The sequence below is a fragment of the Gorilla gorilla genome, chromosome 5 (assembly GCF_029281585.2).
Source record: "Gorilla gorilla gorilla isolate KB3781 chromosome 5, NHGRI_mGorGor1-v2.1_pri, whole genome shotgun sequence".
Lineage (NCBI taxonomy): Eukaryota > Metazoa > Chordata > Mammalia > Primates > Hominidae > Gorilla > Gorilla gorilla.
Window position 1 is genome coordinate 182,267,516 of NC_073229.2, and position 17,742 is coordinate 182,285,257.

The 17,742-nt window shown below is 50.5% G+C and overlaps 1 protein-coding gene across 4 annotated transcripts in view; it reads left to right on the forward strand.

The window, feature by feature from the left end:
• Window positions 1-17,742, forward strand: part of SYNJ2 (synaptojanin 2) — a 117,986-nt gene that overhangs the window by 47,328 nt on the left and 52,916 nt on the right. For all 4 annotated transcript variants that reach the window (XM_004044878.5, XM_031012330.3, XM_019029957.4 and 1 more), the window contains 3 exons: window positions 118-388; window positions 4,807-5,032; window positions 14,657-14,740. In XM_004044878.5, the coding sequence (XP_004044926.4) occupies window positions 118-388; window positions 4,807-5,032; window positions 14,657-14,740 (581 nt within the window). The remainder of the gene's footprint in view (window positions 1-117; window positions 389-4,806; window positions 5,033-14,656; window positions 14,741-17,742) is intronic.

Here is a 17,742-nt window from a genome sequence, read left to right on the forward strand (position 1 = left end):
GTGCACAGACGTTGCCTTCCTGGCTGCGATTGAACCTGGGCTCCATTTGTCCCCTTGGAGATCCAGGCGGCCGGGCCGACTTCGACCCTGAGCTCTCCTGTCTGATTTCCTTTCCAGGTGGCACGTCTCTGAGCTTCCTGGTGTTGGTGACAGGCTGCACATCTGTGGGCAGAATTCCAGATGCTGAAATCTACAAAATCACCGCCACTGACTTTTACCCTCTTCAGGAAGAGGCCAAGGAGGAGGAACGCCTCATAGCTTTGAAGAAAATCCTCAGCTCGGGGGTGTTCTATTTCTCATGGCCAAACGATGGGTCTCGCTTTGACCTGACTGTCCGCACGCAGAAGCAGGGGGATGACAGCTCTGAATGGGGGAACTCCTTCTTCTGGTGAGGCCCTGGGTCCCCTGCAGAGGGTGGGCCCTGGGTCTCCTGCAGAGGGTGGGCCCTGGTTGGCATCTGAGGCCTTGACCTCCACTTGCACCACCCCCGGGTTATGGGGCACCTCTGGAGAGTTAGGACCCAGGCCTGCTCTCGGCACAATGAGAGGAAAACTAACCCTGAACTCCCTGCCACCCCCCACCCCTGGCCCCTGGAATGTGTTCAGTGTAGATTTGGAAAAGAAACCTGGGCCAGGCATGGTGCCTCATGCCTGTAATCCCAGCACTTTGGGAGGCTGAGGCAGGTGGATCACTTGAGTTAAGGAGTTTGAGACAAGCCTGGCCAACATGGCGAAACCCCATCTCTACTAAAAATACAAAAAAAAAAAATTAGCTGGGCGTGGTGGCAGCTGCCTGTAATCCCAGCTACTCGGGAGGCTGAGGCAGGAGAATCGCTTAAACCCAGGAAACGGAGGTTGCTGTGAGCCAAGATGGTGCTACTACACTCCACCCTGGGCGACAGAGCAAGACTCTGTCTCAAAGAAAAAGAAAGAAAGAAAAGAAACCCTGTTCCATAAGTAAAAAACATAAGAGCCGACGTCTGCTGAGTGCTTCCTCAGTCCCAGGTGCCGAGCTCAGTGCTTCTGCCTGGATTCACTCTTTCAGTCTTCTCAATCATGGTTACCTCCAGTGTGCAGCTGTTTACCACTGATGTTTATAAAGCACTGTGTTCGGGTCACCGTGCTAAGATCTCTCTGCTGGTAATAACTCATCATTATTATAAAAACCTTTATAATAATTATGCGGAGGCTCTGTTACCCCATTTTACAGATAGAGAGACTGAGGCACGAATAGTCGAGGGAATTTTGCCAAACTCCACACACTTACTAAGTGGCAGAGCCAGGATTTGAACCCAGGCATTCTGGGTCCAGTTCCCAAGCTGGTAATCACAATGCTAAACCAGTCCCATCAATGGGGAAGCTGAGTCACCCTGCCCAAAGGGACTTGTAGCAATGCACTAAGACTAGTCCCAGAGCCCAGGCAGAGGCGGCTGGATTTCTGTATGTTTAAGATCTCCTGGTGCTTTTTCACTCCACAGAAGGACAGAGACAAGAGTGGACAACCCTGTAAATACGTAAATTATCTATTGCCCTTTCTGGACATAATGCTGTTTCTGTCAGATTCGCACTGATGCCTAGAGATGCCAGGTAGAAGCAAAAGTGAGGAAAGTCCTGCCGTGGGAGTGGTTCCAATGAACCTCATCTAATGTAATGTTTTAGAATCCAGTGTCTGCCTTTTGAAGCTATATCAGTTTTCCCAGCTCTGAGACGGGACTCGTGAGGTTTATTTCTGACCTGTTTGTGCCTCTCTCCCTTTGCCAGAGGCATCCATAGGTTTTCATCTGGCCTTGGTGCTTTGGATGCCCCAGAAGTGAATTCCTGATTTCTGCTGGAAGAGGGGGACCCTCCCCACATCCCTGTGTCCATCCCAACACTCCCCACCCCCACATCCTCTTTGGTTCTCTGGTATTGTGGATATTTGGGGGCAGTAATGTGCCCAGACTTCAAAATGCACGTGAATCAAGGCTGGGCATGGTAGCTCACGCCTGCAATCCCAGCACTTTGGGAGGCCAAGGCAGGCGGATCACCTGAGGTCAGCAGTTTGAGACCAGCCTGGCCAACATGGTGAAACCCTGTCTCTACTAAAGATACAAAAAAAATTAGCCAGGTGTGGTGGCGCACACCTGTAATCCCAGCTACATGGGAGGCTGAGGCAGAAGAATCGTTTGAACCCAGGAGGCTGAGACTGCAGTGAGCCGAGATCGCGCCATTGCACTCCAGCCTGGGCTACAGGGTGAGACTCTGTCTCAAAATAAATAAATAAAATAAGATAAATAAAATCGTGAATCTCATGCTGATCTCGTTAAAAATGCAGATTCTGGGATGGCAGGTCTGGGCTGGGCCCAGGATTCTGCATTTCTAATAAGCTGCCAGTGCTGCTTGTCTGCAGATGGCAGGTTGAGTAGCAGCCTCTGGGGATGGCATTTCTGTGAATCGCTGGTTACATTTTGCAGGGCCCAGCATGTGCTCCGCGAGCTGTTACATGTTCCCCTAAAGGCAGCCAAGCTTAGGCACAGAGGGGCTGTGTATTATGAGGTATCTTTGTGTGGAGTCTGTGAAACTATTTTAAACCAGAACCGTCAGGGGAGCAGAGGTGAGAGCTCTCAGCGGCAGTGAGGGTCCTTGGAACCCCTAGGGGATCCTTGGGGTATCTGAATTGCACCAGCACCTTTGCAAATTCTATTCCCTATGCCAGCTCTGTGGCTGGAGGTGTGAGGGGCACTAACAAAGCGAGGCAAAGGGGATTCACGAGGTGGAGGCTGAGAGGAGCTTGGAAAGGAGGAGCCCCATGGTGTCCCTTTCTGAAGGGAGAGGAGGAAGTAACTCCAGAGGTCGCCAGGCTCCTCAGCTGTAACGCCAGGGCGTGGTGTTTAGGCTCAGGGTGGAGCCCCCAGAACTGACCACAACTGAGTCACCACGGGCAGCGTGGTCCTGGGCTTGATCGCCTAAACCCCCACTGTTGTGGCGCAGCATCTGAGGTCTGGAGACCCACAGCAGGAGTCAGATGGGGTCAACGCTCAGCGTGGCTGGCACATAAGGCAGAGTGAGCAGCAGGGTGAAGTCATCTTTCTGGGCTGGTAATTGATCACACTGACAATTGCCTCCCAGTACAATCAGGTCCTGGGAGGAAACTCTTTGGGGGTCCTGGATATGAGTCATCCTCCTGCCAGAGGGCCAGGCAGTGTCACTAGAAACAGGGCTGATTTAAGGGTTGTCCACTTGGCAAAAGTTTCTTCTCCTGAGCCCTGGTGATAGTGGCCGTAGCTGTGTAGCTGGCAGACTCTGAAATATTCTGGAGGCTTTGCCTTGATGCCACATGCAGATTTCATATATGTGTTTCGGAAGCTGGCTTATCATCTGAATTTGAGAGAGTGGTTTGGAAGAGGGACATGTGGTTTTGTACAGCAATGCTTCAGCAGCATTTTTCAAGCAGAGGAGCGCTGTGACTGTGCGACCTCAGATGGGGTCAGACGTGGGCTGTGCTCCCTGTGGGGGTGCATGTGACTGTGCGACCTCAGATGGGGTCAGACGCGGGCTGTGCTCCCTGTGGGGGTGTATGTGGCTTTGGTCACAGTCGGGGAGGCTGACCTGAGAGCAGGAAGCTTGGAGAAGCCCCCTGGGACCCATCAGAGCTCACAGCACAGATTTCCAGCAATGAGAAAATGCTGCTGCTGTCTTTGAGGAAGGCTCAAGGGCAGGAATTGTGTTGCCTTTTTTAAACAAGTAGGGCACTGTGATCTAGATTCACTCAGTGCCCTGTAAGAGGGCATCTCCTGATGATGGGTCCTCCTCCCTGGGAGTGAGTATGGGCCCTCAGGATGGTACCACTCAGGTCCCCTGGGTGCTAAAGCAAGGGGGCCAGGCCAGCTCAGGGATGAAAGAACTACGTGGTCGTTTGCAGGTGCAAATGGAAACGTAGGGCCTCATGAAGAAAGGCTCGGCGTGAAGAGCGCGGGCTCCAAGCTCCATGATGCCACTGGCTGGCTCTGTGGCCTTAGACAAGCACTTCCCTTCTCTGTGCCTCAGCTGCTTTATCTGTAAAAGGGGGTCACTGATGACACCTTTCACATAGGGTCACTTCAAGGTTGAAATGAGTTAATCCACCCCAAAGTACTTAGAATGGGGCTTAGTGCACAGGATAAATGTTGGCTGTCACCCTGTCGTTATCATCATGGACTCTAGAGCCTACAGCAATCCACTAGGCATGGAGAGGGAATACTTGAACTTTCATTACATTTTATTTTCCTCGGATCTTTTTAAAATTTATTTTGGATTGCTTTGTAGCGTTCTCGTCATAATCATCTCATGGTGCATGTGTGTGTATACGTGGATAATTTAAATAACTGTTCCCATATTTAATGTGATTTTTAATCACTTATTGATCATGATTATTTAATAATAAAAGATGATTAATTTTTTACCAATGGGGCCTGCGATGAAAACCGTGGGGCCCACAGGGCTAACCAGAGGCCCCTTTGCGATTCCCCAAAAAGTGCACGCTCGCTCACTCTCCAGCTTTGCTTCCATTTAGCGACAGTGACGACCTGGTAGTGGCTTTGGGAAAGGACTCCCTGGCCATCCTCCTCTACGTGACACAGTGGTCCTGCTATTTGGGATCTCTTTGAAGCACATGAACTTCCCAGATCTGTACAGCCCAAGTGCAGAGTCCACTGGGGAGCAGCATGCATTCGCTGACCCGAAATGCTGCACCGTGCGCCCCCCAGTTCCTCAGCCACACTCGCTGTCCAGGCAGCATGTATTGGAGGATGTCAAGTGACTGGAATTGGTGTGGGACTGTGTTTTGCAGGAACCAGCTGTTGCACGTGCCCTTGAGGCAGCACCAGGTGAGCTGCTGTGACTGGCTGCTGAAGATCATCTGCGGGGTGGTCACCATCCGCACCGTGTATGCCTCCCACAAGCAGGCCAAGGCCTGCCTCATCTCTCGCGTTAGCTGTGAGCGCACAGGCACTCGCTTCCACACCCGTGGCGTGAACGACGATGGCCACGTGTCCAACTTCGTGGAGACAGAGCAGGTGAGTGCCCAGGCCCATCTGTGGCACCAAATGGTTCCGAGTGGCTGCAGCTCTTGCACACGTGCTTTCCACTTGGGGCAGAAGAGGCCCTGGCATATTTGTGGTGGTCTCTGATCAGGCTGCCTCCTATACGTGGAGAACAGCACGTGTAATTGGGCTCCGCATGAAAATGTGACCTCTGGTTTGCATGGTGTATCCTTTCTGATTCGCATCTCATGCAGGGAAAATGCTGCTTAGCCGAGGTATTTTTAACTAAACGGAATCAGGAATTTTTGCCATGGTGGTGAAAGGTGGGCAGTATTCCAAGGGCAGCTGACAGATGAACCAGTAGGGTTTGAAAATTCTTTTAGGACAAAAATAAGTAGATCAATACAATGGGGGGATGAAAGAAGAAACCATTATTTTTTATTCTAAATCAACTGAAGCTTCTCCTGGAAGCCAGTATTAGCACCCTAGAGTTGTGAAATCTGCGTGTTAAGCAGCCGCTCCCATCCGCTCCCCTAGAATATAGCCATCTGCTTAATTTCTCCTGGAGTTTTTTCTAAATTCTGTTCTCATTTCCAGAGATGCTGTCTTACAACTTTTAATTTTTTGCTCTAACTTGCAATCTGTAAGATAAGGCCACCATGTGGAATACAGTGGTGTAAGCCGTAAGAAAGGAAAACCCCGGAAGGCACATGTATGGTACTCCTGCCAGGGCAAGCTGGGTGCCCTGTGTTTACTGAGTGAAGGTGTGGCTTTGCGTCCCTCCTCGCTGCCGCTGCTGTGAGAGGAACGCCTTATGCGGACTTTGGCCACTTTAATCCAGCATAGGTTTGAGCACCTGCCTTTACTGTGTGAGACTTTCTGCCTGCTCCAGTGTTCAGAGGGTAGATACGGAGATGAGGAGGCTCCTCTCGGAGTCCCCACTCAGAGGAACATCAGAGCAGCTGGCCCTAAGATGGGCAACAGCTGCAATTACTTGCCTGTAATTTTGCTCAGAACGTCTGCACTGCGGATATCAACGAGGCTATTACGTAAATATCTGGTTAAAAATGAGATTGCTTTTGGCATCTTCGTCATGAAGTCTTTGACTGTTCCTATGTCTAGAATGGTATTGCCTAGGTTGTCTTCCAGGGTTTTTATAGTTTTGCGTTTTACATTCAAGTCTTTAACCCATCTTGAGTTGATTTTTGTATATGGTGTAAGGAAGGGGTCCAGTTTCAGTCTTCTGCATATAGCTAGCCAGTTATCCCAGCACCGTTTATTGAATGGGGAATCCTTTTCCCATTGCTTGTTTTTGTCAGGTTGGTCAAAGATCAGATGGTTGTAGGTGTACGGCCTTATTTCTGCGTTGTCTATTCTGTTTCATTGGTCTATGTATCTGTTTTTGTACCAGTGCCATGCTGCTTTGGTTACTATAGCCCTGTAGTATAGTTTGAATTCAGGTAGTGTGATGCCTCCAGCTTTGTTCTTTTTGCTTAGGATTGCCTTGGCTATTCAGGCTCTTTTTTGGTTCCATATGAATTTTAAAATAGTTTTTTCTAGTTCTATGAAGAATGTCAATGGTAGTTTAATAGGAATAGCTTTGAATCCATAAATTGCTTTGGGCATTATGTCCATTTTAATGATATTGATTCTTCTTATCCATGAGGATGGAATGTTTTTCCATTTGTGTCATCTCCAATTTCTTTGAGCAGTGTTTTGTAATTCTCATTGTAGAGATCTTTCACCTCCCTCATAAACTGTATTGCTAGGTATTTTATTCTTCTCACAGCAGTTGTGAATGGGATTGTGTTCCTGATTTGGCTCTCTGCTTGACTGTTGTTGGTGTATTGATTTTGTATCCTGAGACTTTGCCGAAGCTGTTTATCAGGTTAAGGAGATTTTGGGCTGAGACTGTGGTGTTTTCTAGATATAGAATCATGTTGATTGCAAACAGAGATAGTTTGATTCCTCTCTTCCTATTGGGATGCCCTTTATTTCTTTCTCTTGCCTGATTGCCCTGGTCAAAACTTCTAATACTATTAATATGTTAAATAGGAGTGATGAGAGAGGGCATCCTTGTCCTGTGCTGGTTTTCAGCTTTTGCCCATTCAGTATGATGTTAGCTGTGGGTTTGTCATAAATGGCTCTTATTAGTTTGAGGATTGTGGATCTAACCAAACTAAAGAGCTTCTGCACAGCTGAAGAAACTATCAACAGAGTGAACAGACAACCTATAGAATGGGAGAAAATTTTTGCAAACTATGCATCTGACAAAGGTCTAACACCCAGCATCTATAAGGAACTTAAACAAATTTCCAAGAAAAAAAAAAAACATTAAAAACTGGGCAAAGGACATAAACAGACACTTTTCAAAAGAAGGCATGCATGCGGCCAGCAATCATGGAAAAAAGCTTAACATCACTGATCATTAGAGAAATGAGAATCAAAGCCACAATGAGCTACCCCCTCACACAAGTCAAATGGCTATTATATGACTTGGGTGAATATTATTTGACTTGTGTGAAATGAGATACCTCCTCACACAATAATGGCTATTGTTAAAAAGTCGAAAAATAACAGATGCTGGCAAGATTGCAGAGAAAAAGGAGCGCTCATACACTGTTGGTGGGAGTGTAAATTAGTTCCACCATTATGGAGAACAATGTGGTGATTCTTCAGAGACCTACTCACAATAGCAAAGACATGGAATCAACCTGAATGTCCATCAGTGGTAGACTGGATAAAGAAAATGTGGTTTGTATACAGCATGGAATAGTATGCAGTCATGAAAAGGAATGAGATCATGTCCTTTCCAGCAACATGGATGCAGCTGGAGGCCATTACCCTAAGCAGACTAAGGCAGGAGCAGAAAACCAAACACTGCATGTTCTTACTTACAAGTGGGAGCTAAATGATGAGAACACATGGATACAAAGAGGGGAACAGCACACACTGGGGCCTATCAGAGGGTGGAGGATGGAGGGTAGGAGGAGGGAGAGGATCAGGAAAAATAACTAATGGGTGCTGCTAGGCTTAATACTGGGTGACAAAATAACCTGTACAACAAACCCACATGACATGTGTTTACCTATATAACAAACCTGCACAAGTACCCCTGAACTTAAAATAAAAGTTAAATTTTGAAAAATTTTAAAAAGGGGACAGAGAGAGAAGCTGTGGCCCCAGCTGGGTGGTTTTCTCTTTTCTGGCTGATGTCTGCATGGGGGGAGAATCCCTTCCCTGCCCCACTTGCCTTTTATTTTGAACTTTTATTTAAAATACTGGTTTTGGATTTCAACCAGAATTTTAAGACTTGGGGTCTCATCTATTGCATCTCATCGAGTAAGTCCCTGGGAACCACTGTCCTTTAGCGGCACTGTCCTTCCTAAAACACCGGACATTCTAATACGGAAAATGAAAGCAAACCGCATGCATTTCCTAGGACTGCCCATAATAAAGTACCCCAAACTGGGTGGCCGAAAACAACACACTTATTCTCTCCCAGTTCTGGAGACTGGAAGTCTGCAATCCAGGTGTCGGCAGGACTGCTGTCTCTTCGAAGTCCCCCCGGGGAGAACCCTTCTGAGCCCACCTGACCGCCCCGGCTCTTGGTGGCCCCTGGCAAGCATCTCTCCATCTCTGCCTCCGTTTTCATGTGGCCTTCTCTGCCTGTGTCTCTCCAGGACTCCAGTCGTACTGGATCAGGGACCCATCCTACTCCAGTTGTCCTCATCTTTTTTTTTTTTTTTTTTTTTGAGACGGAGTCTCGCTCTGTCGCCCAGGCTGGAGTGCAGTGGCACAATCTCGGCTCACTGCAAGCTCTGCCTCCCGGGTTCACACCATTCTCCTGCCTCAGCCTCCCGAGTAGCTGGGACTACAGGCGCCCGCCACCACGCCTGGCTAATTTTTTGTATTTTTAGTAGAGACAGAGTTTCACCGTGTTAGCCAGGATGGTCTTGATCTCCTGACCTCGTGATCTGCCCGCCTCGGCCTCCCAAAGTGCTGAGATTACAGGTGTGAGCCACTGAGCCCGGCCCAGTTGTCCTCATCTTAACCCATTACTTCTGCAAAGACCCTATTTCCAAACAAGTTCTAAAGTACTGGGAGTTGGGACTTCACCATGTGGTTTTTGGAAGGGACACAGCTCACCCTGGGCCGCGGATGCTGGCTCCTGTTAGAGGACTGTGCTTTACAGGCAGCGCCTGTGGCCCTGTGAGAACTCTCGCTGCAATCTTTGCTTTCTCACTTTTACAGACCAACAAGCCCTACCACAGACCAGGCTGGGCCTTGGCTCTGGCCACTTCATGTCGCGTGCCTGCTGACTGGCGCTTGTCTCCTGTGTTGCCAGCTTGCTTGTTAGAGCTCAGAGGCAGGGACCTTGCCCCCACATCTCCTAAATCTCCCATCTCGGGCAGCCTGGCAAGGCCATAGAGATATGAGCAGCCTGCCCTTCCAGCTCCTGGGGTACAGCCCGATGCTGTTGACATTGCCTCCACCTCCCTTCTTTGTCGGGGCTGGGGAGGGATTTCTTGGCTCCCATAAGCCTTTGTGGGCTTCCTAGTATGTGTGTTTTGTCCTTTTTCGTCCTCTGGGCTCTGGGCTAGACAGAGCTGCTCTCCATGAAGTCCCCACCCAACCTTACTCCCAGGAGCAGCAGTGATTGACAGACAGCTGGGCACCACCACCTGCCGCTCACCCACAGATGCAGCAGCTGCGGATGCTGCCCCCGCCCCACCTAGAGAGCATAACTTAACCCATGGTGACTTCGTTAACAAGAGATGCGTAGCAGGGCCCCAGGAAGGTGGCCCTACACCCACGGTAGCTCTTGGTTGGGTGCCTATGTTTCAGGCTGTGCTGATGAGCCTGGAGGTGCCTGGGCTGGCCCATCCATCGGAGACCCCGGACAGACTGGCTACCCAGGAAGGGGAGCTGTCACTTCCCAGCACTGAGTCCAAGGCTGTCCACGTGGGCCTTCAGCAAGGCCTGACTGAGCCTGCCAGGTCCCAGGCTCTGCTCCCAGGTGGGTGGGCATGGGGGGCAGTGGTGGTGTGATGGGGGCGCAGCAGGAGTGGGGCAGGTGAAGCTGGTCCTGACAGGTGCTGCCGCCCTTCCAGGTGGTACTTCCGATAGGCGGTGTTCGGCTGGTGACCCCTGCCTGGAGGGCGAGGGGAAGCACAGCAGAGCCAGGGCAGGGAGAAGCGTGTGCTGCGCACAGCCCAGGAAGGAGGGGCATGGAGCAGAAAGAAACGCAGGTGAACTGGAGGAGCAGAGAGGGTTCATGCTTCCTGCACACATGGGACCAGGGCACGGGCCTGGTGGGGGGGTCAGCATTCCTCCAAGCCAAAAAACACAGGTGTGACAGCCCTTTTTCTAAAACATTACGGAGGCAGCAGGAGCAGAGATGGCTGCAGGGAAGTGACTGTTCCCCAAAAGCAAGAAACTCCTGTTGCCTCACTTGTATAAGCCAAGGGAACCCCTCGCTTTCTGTCTCTGGAGTCACTGAATATTTTTGTTTATGTCACTTTATAGCAGTACTGATGCTTAGGTTGATCTAAGTTCGTTTTTAAAACACAAAACACGTCTTTAAGTGGAATGCACAGTTAGTATGCTCCTGCGAAGCGGCAGCCCCGCTGCCCTCCCTGGCTCTGCGGCCACCTGCTGAGGATGGTTCTTCTAGGATGAGTCAGGAGAGTGGAGCAAGGCTCAGCCTGCAGGTCCTTGCTGAGCTCAGGGAAGCAGCCCCGTGAGGATCGGGCTGCGTGGTCTGCAGGGGAACCTGCCTGGGACCCTGCTCAGATTCACCTGTTTCAGGTGCCAGTGATCTGCTGGGATTCTGGAGAGGTCCCTCAGGGGAGCCTGGCACTTCCTACCCCCTTGAGTTTGCAAAGTCACAACTGAGGGCCTGGGTTGGGACGGTGTCATGAGCTCTCCATAAGCTTTGCTTATGGTACAGGAGCAGACTGTCTGGCGCTTCTGGAGACCTTTAACGTGCTCCTGTAGACAGTTGGGTAGACTCATTCTGGTAGCACAGCGTGGCCTCCCCCTCCACCTGACATCTGAGGAAGTGGCAGGCTCTGCATCTCGGTGGCCTCGCCCCAGGGTGCAGGGAGCAACTTTGAGGAAATTAGTGCTGAGCCTCCAGTAGGAAGGAGGACTGTGCTGGGGAGGCAGGTGAGCCCCTTGTGGTGCCGCCCGCAGGTCACACTGGCCTGGGGCCCCTGCAGAGGAAACAGGATCCACCAGCCAGGCCCACTGACCATTTGGAAGTGGAGCGTGCACACAGGCGGCTGTGCGGTCATCGTCTGGCAAACAAATGATGGGACCGGACCAGGAGCAGACTGGCTCCCTGTGGTGGGGACTCTTGGCAGGCGGATCGGCTTCTTAGGAATTAATTCTCAGGAAGCCAGAAAAGGGGGACCCTGTGGCACCCTCTGCTTTTGCTTTGGCTTAACATGTTTCCTAGGAGGAATAATTAATCTTCTTTCTCTGAGGCAGGCTGTGTGTGTGTGTGCATGGGTTGTATGTGTACAGTGTGTGCGTGGTATGTGCATTTATGTGTTGTACATGTGTGTATGTGTCATGCATTGTGCATTTGTGTATACATGTGTGTGGTGTTGTGTGCCTTGTGTTTGTTTTTCATGTGTATGTGTGCAGTGTGTGCATTTATGTGTTGTATACACACATGTGTGGGTTGTGCATGTGTTGTGTGTGTGCACACACAGATGTTGTGTACATGTGTAGATAGCATCTCAGCCTCCTTGGGAGGAAGCCTTGAGTCTTTTTGGCTCTGCTGAGTCATAGCTGGTGGGCTTGCTCTGCAGTGCTGACTCACCACACAGAAAAACAAGACCAAAAAGTCCCCTCAGTCTATTAAAAAAAAAAAAAAGGATGTAAGATAAATATTTGGCTATTCAAGATAAGGCCACTGACTCATTCAGGGAGGTTAGGATGACTGCGTGTCCTCCCAGGAATGCAGACTTGGAGATAATTGGTTTGCAGACACTGTATCTGGAAGCAGAAGGTCAGCAGAAAGCCTTTCAGATAGAAGGTATATGCACCCCTGTGAGTTTTCCTGCCTCGTCGCTCTCTTTTTATGGCCATTAGGTTTCTGTTCCCACTGCTCTGGAAGCGTCACTCAGGGTCACCCTCTGGCTGCTCAGTCTGGGGTCTAGGCACTGGCCTGGCCTCATCACAGCACTGGCACGGGCCTCCGACTTTTCCTCCCGTGGCCCCACTGCTCTTCCCGGTCTCCCTCCCACCCCTCGTCTGTTCCTTCTTGAATCCCTCCTTCTTCCCAGGACCCAAGCTCTCTCCGACGCCAGCAGGTGCCCTCGTGCATTACTCATAGCGTCAGGGCCTCTGGGGAAGAGAAAACAGCTTCGTTTTTTGAGTGGCTACTCTGTGCTGGGACTATGCCCCCCTCATTTACCCCTCACAGCTCATCCCTTCTCTGTGCACAAGGTGACATGAACTTCATGTAGAGAGAGGGAAACTGAGGCTGAAGATGGCTAAGTAATGTGCCCAGGGCCACCCTGCTGGTCAAATGGGGGTTTGCAAAGTGGCAGTCGGACCCAGCTTGTGCTAATACCAGAGCCCACTTTCTCTCCTGCTTCCACTCTCTGTCCTGCCTCCCCACCCCAAGAGCCCTCTGTCAAAATGACATCTGTGAGATGAGACATCACTTCTTCCACGGGTATTAAAAGTTGTTCGCCCAGAATGGAAATGTATCACTTGCATTTGACGGTCAAGTTATGCCTATTGCCTTGGGAACAAAGAAGGCAGTCTTGATGATAGGACAGGGTGCAGATGTCACCTGCTTCCCCTGTGAAGGACGGGGTGGAGAACTTTGGAGCTCCTTTCTTCTTGCTCCAGTGTGGGCAGGGAGGGGCATACAGAGCACTGATGGCCCTCGGTGTTTTCAGAAGCTGGTTCTGGGCAAGTCTCAGCTTGGGAGGAGCCTGATGTGATGCTGGAAGTGGCATTGTTAGCACTTGGGGCAGTCAGGGTGAAGGGAGACATTCCTCAGCCTAAATAGATCGTGGGCATTGGTTTTTGTTGTTGTTTGGTGTTTTTTGGATTTCACTCTGTTGCCCCAGCTGGAGTGTCGTGGTGCAATCATAGCTCACTGCAGCCTCATCCTCCTGGGCTCAGGTGATCTTCTTGCCTCAGCCTCCCGAGTAGCTGGGACTACAGGCATACGCCACCATACCTGGCTAACTTTTTAAAAATTGTTTTGGTAGAGATGGGGGTCTCACTTTATTACCCAGGCTGGTCTGGAACTTTTGGGCTTAAGCCCGCCTCCCACCTTGGCCTCCCAAAGTGGTGGGACTGTAGGCGTGAGTCACCGCGCCCAGCCTGGATATTGTTAAACATTGTCTTTATATACAAATGTTGGTTTCTTTTCCAGGAACCTGGGCCTGTGCAGGGCACACACGCCGGTCAGTTGTATGTACCTAATTTCATGGTAGCCAACTATGTCTGTAGCCGTTCAAGCAACCTGCTATTTTATTCTGTTTTGTTAGTAGAAGAATGGAGTGTAACAGCTTTGCTGGTACTCAATACCTGGAAACAGACAGCATGTTCTTAACACATGCTTTTTTCCTTTGGAGATTAAAGGATAGTATTCCAGTTTGACAATATAGATACCAGGCTCCTGTAATTCCTGTGGTCCAGGGAAACAGTGGCTCTAATTTTCAGGTCCTCCACTGCAGAATGACTCATTCCTGTGTGATCTGAGTGTGATCTCCCCTGCATGGGAAGCTGCCCTGTAAGGGAGCAGGCCGGTGAGGAACGGAAAGGACCACAGCAGCGCCCAGGCCGCCCTGCCAGGCCAGGCTAGAGTTGCGCAGATAAAGGCCCCGCATCTGATAAGTGTCGCCGCCTGCCCCTGCTGGCGCTCAGGATCGTACTTCTTGTCCTTTTAAAACTCCCTTGCACTCCAGCGTCATTGGAGGCCTGCAGGCACACTCTGAAATAGCTGTACGTGTGGGTGGGGAGGAGATAGATGTCTTAAAGTGTACGGATCATTTGTTTCTCTGCAGGTGCTGTCACACTGGAAGCTTGTGGAAACCGTGTTGTGTGTGTTAACTGAGTGGTGTGTTTAAGAACACATTGGGGCAGGGCCAGGACCAAGTACAAGGTCAGGTTGAGTCTTGCATTGTCAAGTACAAGACTGGCTAGCACAGTCAGTGAGGTCTTTTGGCTATCACTGGTGCATTTTATTTCATTCAGTCCTTTTTTCGTAGCTCTCTGCTGCTTAGCTATTTGCCAAGGCAAAAATAGAGGGCTCTAAGGAAGGTTACATTCCAGAGCACACTGACTTCTATTCATACAGGGGGTGGCGGAAGGCTGTTCCTGGGATTTTCAGGGTGATGATAAGGTTGTGCCCTAGAAGTGTGAATTCCCGGAGACCCTGGGAGGCCCCAACCCCCAGCAGACCCCCTCCTCAGAGGCTGGTCGACAGCCAGCATGCCCGCCCAGTACCTGGCGAGAGGTCAGGGCGCATTGCCGGACGGGAGAGCAGAGGACGCCAGAGTCCACCGTCCGCCCTTCATTCTGGCTGGTGTCGGGTCACAGGCGGCCGGATCCCGTTACCTAGCCCAGGACGTTCGGTTTCATTGAAGAATACCTTTCCCTTTCTGTTTCCTTGTGCCGCAGATGATTTACATGGACGATGGAGTGTCATCTTTTGTCCAGATCAGAGGCTCCGTTCCGCTGTTCTGGGAGCAGCCAGGGCTTCAGGTAGGTCATGAAAAAACTTAAATGTCCCCTTGTGATGTTGTCCGCCCAGCCCTTCCCTTCAATAGCTGGGGAAGATTTCTTTTAACACATTCGTTTCATGGCATAGTTTCCAGTCTTTTTCCTCAGCCCTGTTGTGTTGAGCTGAGCTGTCAAAGTGTGCACACGTGTGTGTGTGTGCACGTGCAAGCGCACGCGTGTGCACATGCATGCGTGCGTGTGTGTAGAAAACACAGACACCACTTTGTTGTTTCTGGTCGTCAAGGATGCTGTGTGAAGCCGCTGACTCGGGAACGGTGCTGCGGTGCCTGCTGAGTGGGTGCCGCGAAGTGAGCTTGGGTAGCACTGCCTGAGGTTAGACCCTGAGTTCGGTGTACTGAGGACGTTTCTGAGAGCCGTGACTCTCATGGAGGGCTTCAGGAAGGCTCTGTGGCTGCGTAGGTCTGGCACCCGGTGCTGCCTGTTGTGGGGCCACGTGAGACTTCCACAGCTTTCCCGTGATTTCTAAAAATACCCCTTGCCATCCAAAGCAGGGCTCTGGTCAGTGCCAGAGAGATTTGGCATTAGAGCACAGGGTGGGGACACATTCCAAGAACACATTTGTCATCAATGGAATGACACGCTGCCTCCTTCACCAGGGTCTCTAACAAGGTGGGTTATGGGTCGAGTGGACTGGAGGGGCCTCCCCACTAATCCCCAGTCTTCCTCCCTGTCCCGAGGGGACGTGGGTGCCTTCAGAAAGCCTCTCGGCCAGGGCCTTTGTCGCCTCTCGGCTCTTCTTACCGACAGCTCTCGTGTGACTGCATTTGGGTTGCCAGCCAGTGGCTACTGGGGCCCAGAGTGCCATCTGCCAGGTTCCAGGGGGTGTTTGACCACGCTGGACTCAGGGTCCCCAGTCTTGGGTTCAGCTTCTTAGCCTGCTCTTTGACTTGACCCTGTGCCAGGAGCAGGTGAGTCACTTGTCCCCATGGCTGTCAGCACGCTGCAGTGACAGCATTGGTGAAGTACTGGGTCAGCCTGGGCAGTGAGTTGGATGAATGGAGGTCTCGTTTAGGCTCCACGCTCTGGTAGGGAGAAAAGTCTTGATTAACATTCAGTCTTTCCACTAGAAAGAGCGCACCACACTGCACGAGATAACTGACGGCCTCCGGAGAAATGCTCCTGAGGACAGCCGTGACACAGAAATTCCTCCGGAGGGCTGCCCAAAGGAGATTTTTGGAAAAATAGCTTTATTGCAATATAACTTACACACCCATTTAAAGCCTACAACTTGGTGCTTTTACTGCATTTATGGTGTTGTGTAACCACCACTGTAATCTAATCTTAGAACACTTTGATCACCACTAAAAAACTTTGTCCCCGTTAGTGGTCTCTCCCATCCCCTCCAAGTCTCCCTCATGCCAACTCGACTGTTCATCTACTGTCTTTATCTATAGATTTCCCATTCCAGACATTCCAAAAGAGTTTTTGAAACCTGATTTTCTTTAAATATGGAGTTTTCCTTTGGAAACTTCTCCAGCTCTGTATTCAGTAGAATGAAAGAATTGATCGAATGAGTGTGGCACAAAAAGGAGACAGGGAGACCATGTTGTGTTTCATGTAAAGTTTGTAAGAAATCCAAAAATTAGGGGAATGGTCATGATGGATTCTTAGAATTTGGGAAGGACCCTTTGGAATTCATCCATTCCACCCTCTGACTCTCAGTTCAGGGGTCCTCCTTTTTTTTTTTTTTTTTGAGATGGAGTCTCACTCTGTTGCCCAGGCTGGAGTGCAGTGGTGCAATCTCGGCTCACTGCAACATCTGCCCCCTGAGTTCAAGTCGTTCCCCTGCCTCAGCCTCCAGAGTAGCTGGGACTACAGGTGCCCACTACCACACCCAGCTAATTTTGTTGTATTTTTAGTAGAGATGGAGTTTCACCGTGTTAGCCAGGCTGGTCTCGAACTCCTGACCTCAGGTGATCCACCCGCCTCAGCCTCCCAAAGTGCTGGGATTACAGGCGTGAGCCACCGCACCTGGCCAGGCCAGTTCGGGGATCCTCTTCCAGGACCTCCAAAGGGCTGTCCTCCAGGCCACAACTGGGGATGGTTCCGACTCTTGGTGAATTCCTCCTGTATTGCACTGCTGCGTCTGTCTGACTCTAGAGTGTTTTGGGGTGCGCAGGAGTATGTCTGATTCTTCTCCGTGTGACTCACCCTCAGTCCTTGGAGGGAGTCTTCTGGTTCCCTCTTCTTCTTGTCTTCTCTAAGGCCTCCCAACTCCTTTGGCCACCTTCCCTCCTGTTTCTAAGACTCTCAATGTTCTCATCTCCCTCATCTAAAAAATGACACTCCTTTTTGTCGTTCCCCTCTTGGATTTCATTTTGGTCTTACCTTGACCTCAGATGTAGCCTGACCCGCCATGGGATGACTGTGCCTTGGTCTGTCAGGGGCCAGGAGCAGTGGACCACGAGGTCTCAGCTTTTTGGCAGCTGTTTCACCCTCTTAAATTCCTAACATTTGTGCTGCACCAAAGCCTGCATGGTTTCTTCTTTTTGTTTTTTGTTTTGTTTTGTTTTTGAGACGAAGTCTTGCTCTGTCACCCAGGCTGGAGTGCAATGGCACGACCTTGGCTCACTGCAACCTCCACTTCCTGGGTTCAAGAGATTCTCCTGCCTCAGCCTCACAAGTAGCTGGGGTTACAGGCACCCACCACCATGCCTGGCTAATTTTTTTTGTATTTTTAGTAGAGACAGGGTTTCATCACATTAACCAGGCTGGTTTTGAACTTCTGACCTCAAGTGATCTGCCCGCTTCGGCCTCCCAAAGTGCTAGGATTACAGGCGTGAGCCATCGCGCCCGGCCTCCATGGTTTCTTCAAAACAAGCTTCAGAAGGCTTTAGTGTTCCTTAATCTTATTAAGGATTTGCTAACCTTTGGGCCTAATACCTGTGTTTAGCCTCTAAACACCACTCATCATCAAAGAGAGATGAAGTCATCTTCACAGGGGGCCAGGAGGGCAGCGGGAA